This window comes from Lutjanus erythropterus, chromosome 15, assembly GCF_056507025.1.
Source record: "Lutjanus erythropterus isolate fLutEry1 chromosome 15, fLutEry1.hap2, whole genome shotgun sequence".
NCBI classification, from domain to species: Eukaryota; Metazoa; Chordata; class Actinopteri; order Lutjaniformes; family Lutjanidae; genus Lutjanus; species Lutjanus erythropterus.
This window is the reverse complement of record NC_139331.1, coordinates 7,762,769-7,767,257: the sequence shown is the minus strand read 5'-3', so window position 1 is coordinate 7,767,257 and position 4,489 is coordinate 7,762,769. Positions and strand designations below refer to the sequence as shown.

Sequence of the window (4,489 nt, the reverse complement as noted above, 5' to 3'; positions counted from 1 at the left end):
TGCTGCCAGCCTGCCCCACAGTGTGGCTAATGTCAGCAGTGCTACAAGCAGCAGCAGCCACTCTGCTTGCTGGTTAATGTCCGTGTCTGTGCTGAAAGTAGTCACAGAGATGCTTACATAAGCAAATTACTACTATATTTACATAATTTGCATGTTTCTGCAAGTTGAAAATGTGCAGAGTTTTGCATGGAGAGGACTGGACTGCAGAAGCACAGAGCCTGCAAACAGCTGCTGGTACCTGTGAAGGAATAAACACTGTAGGCATACGACATTGTTATGCAGGGAAGGAGCTACATAAGATCATTGGCAATAATTCATAATTAATAATATTACTTATGGAATATTAAAATATTTTGATTAATTAATTAATAAGTAATTAATTATTACATAAGAATAATATTCTAATTATCTTATAACGGGGCACCACCGGGAAAACCCGGACCAATGATCGGGCGTACGTTCAGTCTCAAGAGCTCGAGCACTGACTTTGTCAACCAGCTTTTATCACAATATGCACTCAAGGGTGTCGTCACGCAGGCGGTATTGAGGTGCAGTAACCCGTCTGTGTTACGCAGAGACGCGCTCGGCTCAGCTGGTGAGCGGCGTGAATCTGGACATTGAACCAACACAGCCGAAGTACTGACCAATCCCGAGTGCGAGGCGACACAATAGCGGTCCGATGAGGTCGGACTACTATGCATCACAAGCAGACACAGATGAGCGGAAGAAGAAGAAACACAGTAACACAGACAATGTCTTTAAAACATTAAAAATTGCAGCATAAAGCTGGACGCGGCGGTCCGTATTAACAAGCCCTTACAGTTGGTATAAAAGAAAACACGCACTATCTTCTATCTGCCCAGAGCTAAAGCCTCTTACTTTGCAGAAGGTGGAGTTATGTGTCGTCGTTCCTCGTGCGTCCTGGTTGCGGCGGAGGTAACGGGGTTAGCGGCTCCCAGCGGCTAACGGGTCCTCGGCGAGGGGGTAAGTCTCTGGCGAGGCGAGTCGATTCCGGCTCGTAGCAGGGAATCACTCAGGGAAAGAAGGGGTACTTATCCTTCTTCTTGAAGCGGGCAGTCCTAGTTATCTGCCAGGCTTCGCATCCGCGGGCATCCGGTCGAGAGGGTCGTTCCGTGGTCTCATACTGGGCGGCTCTGTGATCCTCGGCGAGGGCAAGTCTCTGGCGAGGTGAGCTGATTCCGGCTCGTAGCAGGCAATCATTCAGGAAAAGAAGGGGTACTTATCCTTCTTCTTGAAGCGGGCAGTCCTTGTTATCTGCCAGGCTTCGCATCCGCGGGCATCCGGTCGAGAGGGTCAGTCCGTGGTCTCGTACCGGGCGGCTCTGCGTTCCTCGGCGCACAGGGTGGAGGAGAGGAGAGGAAATCAGCTCGACCAGCGAGGGAAATCCGTAGGCCTAACGCGTCTAATGCTGCACTGTAGTAACTCTTGCTAAAGCGTCGCCACGTGGGGCGAGTTTCTAACTTTAGGAGCAGTTACTGGTCACTTCCATTGACTATGGGGTCACAGTCGGAAGTGCTGCCTTTGGGTGCGCTTCGTGTTATTATAGTCGTGCGTGACGTCATTGGCCATGGCGGATTTCACCCAATGGGAGCTGTGGGTTCCCTGGGGACCCTGCTGGTCAGTGGGGGTTCTGCAGGGGTTTGACTGCTGAGTCATCCAAAAAGAGGGGGTTGACTCTGTTCTGTTGTTCTCTTGGGACCCAACATGTGGTCTCAGGCTTTTATGGTTACATGCAGGCCCCAAAAGTAACAGAGAAAGTGTGGACTTTTGTTGGTAATCCTTGTACGGCACAACAACATGTTTGCTGTACTGCAGACTCGCTGACTGGCAGGAGAAAAGATCAGTCTGTTTTTCAAACTGTTGGAATTAAAAAGTAACCTTCATTCCTGATTTTTAACCTGCACCAGCCTCGCTCCACTATTAACTGTAGGCTAATTATTCTCTCTGTCCATGTTGACTGCTCAGTGTGGGAGAAATGCACTTTAAAGTTACATCATAGACATATAGAGGATGAAGAAGGGAGACTGGAGGGTGCAGAATGAAGAGACCATGATGGATTCGCATTATGGAAATGACCTAGGATTTTTAGTAAATAAAAGTGTAGAAATCTTTCCCTTTGTTGCTCTGATTTCTTGTTTTAATCTGTCTCTTTCAAGTCCCATGAATTCACAGAAGTGTAATACTAAATTGTTCAACATTGAGAATCCCTTTGAGAGGGTCACCTGACCATGATATGCTAATCAGCTCTGAAGACTAACTGATCAATATACTGCTCAGTGACACAGACCAAGAGCTCCCATCAGTACAGATGTACAAACCAAACAGACACAGTGTGAAACACACAGAACACTGAACTTAACTGAAAATCTTTCTCTACAGAAAACTAGAAACTATTCATTTTCTTGATTTAAGGCCTATTATTGCAAATGTTATCTCATTATTAATAATCATTTATGCATGGAACGTAACTTTTTTCTCAACAGTTCTGATGATGTTCTTGAGAAGAACATTCTCTGTTTTATAACACTAGATGTATCTGAAACAACAGCAGCCACCACCTACATTTATTTATTATACATTTTGGTTGGTTCTTTATCATCTCTTATAATGTGTGGGAACCTTCTTGTAATAACCTCCATCATTTACTTCAAACAGCTCCACACTCCTACAAACTTCCTCATCCTCTCTCTTGCTGGATGTGACCTGCTTGTCGGGGTTTTACTTTTGCTTTATGTTGTGTTACCGTATACAATAACCTCTTGTGAAGTACTAAACCATTTTGATCTCTATCTTTGTGCATCTTCTATTTGGAACTTGTGCTTTATTTCTGTTGACAGATATTATGCTGTGTGTCAGCCTCTGAGGTACAGAACTAAAATGAATGTCTGTGTTACTGTGATCATGATCCTGATGAGCTGGACTCTATATGGTCTTAGCATCTTTTATGCTGATTTACAACATATTTTAGTTTTTTACCTCCCAGCTCTCATAATGTGTGCCATCTATCTAAAGATTTTAACAGTGGCACAGAGACAGGCACGCAGCATCCAGAACACAACCTGTCAGAGCACAAAGTCTGAAAGTAAGATGGAGAGAAAGGCGACTAAAACTCTGGCTATTGTGATGGGACTTTTTTTGATCTGTTTGACTCCTCACTTTATTTGTTGGGCCTTAGTAGAAAATTATCATATACCAATGTCTGTGCAGTATGCATGTGGGTGGCTCGGATGGTTCAATTCGATGCTCAATCCATTCATCTATGGTTTCTTTTACAGCTGGTTTCGATCAGCTTTCAGAATGATCATTTCTGGGAAAATATTTCAAGGTGATTTTACTCATTCTAAGCTCTCTTGACTCATGACTTGCTGGTAATCATCACTAGTTTGACTCTGAAGATTTACATCTCTTTCTACTGCAGCTCATGTAAAATTTGCCACTGTACTATGCATAAAGTATCTGTATGTACAACTCAGTACACAGATAGCAGTACATAGTAAATAGTACATACAATAGTCTGAATGTTAATGTCTGTTAATAATCACAGGATCCACATATCTCATAGTTTTCCTCATTTCTTATTGTATGCATTCAGACATAGAGTACAGCTCTGAAGTTCTCTTTGTGAAAAAGAAAAACTTTCTATTTTTCTGTTACAGTAGTTGTCAGATACTGTGTTCTTGTTTTGTTTTGACTGCAGATTTAAACAGTATTATGAAATAGATGGATGATTTGTCATTAAAAAACATTAAATAAAGCAGGGTGACTATAAAGTTCTTAATTTTTAATAACATCTAAATCAGTTTTCAACAAGTTCTTCATTGTCCACAACTTTTTGTAGAATATAATGAAGAAGGATAACTTCTAGTTTTCATGGCACAAGAATCACTACAATTAAGAATAGTAGATCAGGCTCCTTTTTTCTCTGTTCAAATAACAAATTTATGAATGTACACTTTACCTTTTATGACAGAATCAATTTTTTGTGTAAGTTGATAAGTTCTCATTCTGTCTCTTCTTTCACATCTATTAAGATGCTGTGAATCCAAGACTAAGCAGAGAAAATGTCCACTTTCATGTTCCATGATGACCATGGTCATTTATGTTGTCCACACTGCAGTTTGTGTCTTAACATCACTGAGACTTTATTAGTGGACACTTGACTTACTTTTGTAAGATATTTTCACAATGAATGAAATTTACAAATCAGTGCAAGCAGGCCTCTATAAATCAAAAGACTGTGTATATATTTTCATTTTATTCATTCTCAGTTATCAGTCTTCAGTCTGACTTTTATGCATCTCACCTCCCACATTACAACATGGATGTTGAATGATTACATTTTGTAATTATGAGAAGGAACGTTGCCAAAAAAAAAAAAATGCAATGGGAAATTATGAGACCAAACGTTGGCATTTAAAAAAATAACAATAAAATAATAAAAAATAAACTTCAATCTTAAAACCTTTTA

General features: G+C 41.1%; 1 protein-coding gene across 1 annotated transcript; it reads left to right on the top strand.

Moving 5' to 3' along the window:
- The first annotated feature begins 2,628 nt into the window (after positions 1-2,628).
- LOC146313986 (trace amine-associated receptor 1-like) lies at positions 2,629-3,375 on the top strand. Its single transcript, XM_084737030.1, has one exon. It carries the CDS (start codon positions 2,629-2,631, stop codon positions 3,373-3,375), a length of 747 nt encoding a protein of 248 aa, XP_084593156.1.
- Positions 3,376-4,489: the final 1,114 nt, after the last annotated feature.

Bases quoted from the DNA above. Each gene is read 5' to 3' on its own strand.
- LOC146313986 (XM_084737030.1), top strand. From the start codon at position 2,629: ATGTGTGGGAACCTTCTTGTAATAACCTCCATCATTTACTTCAAACAG.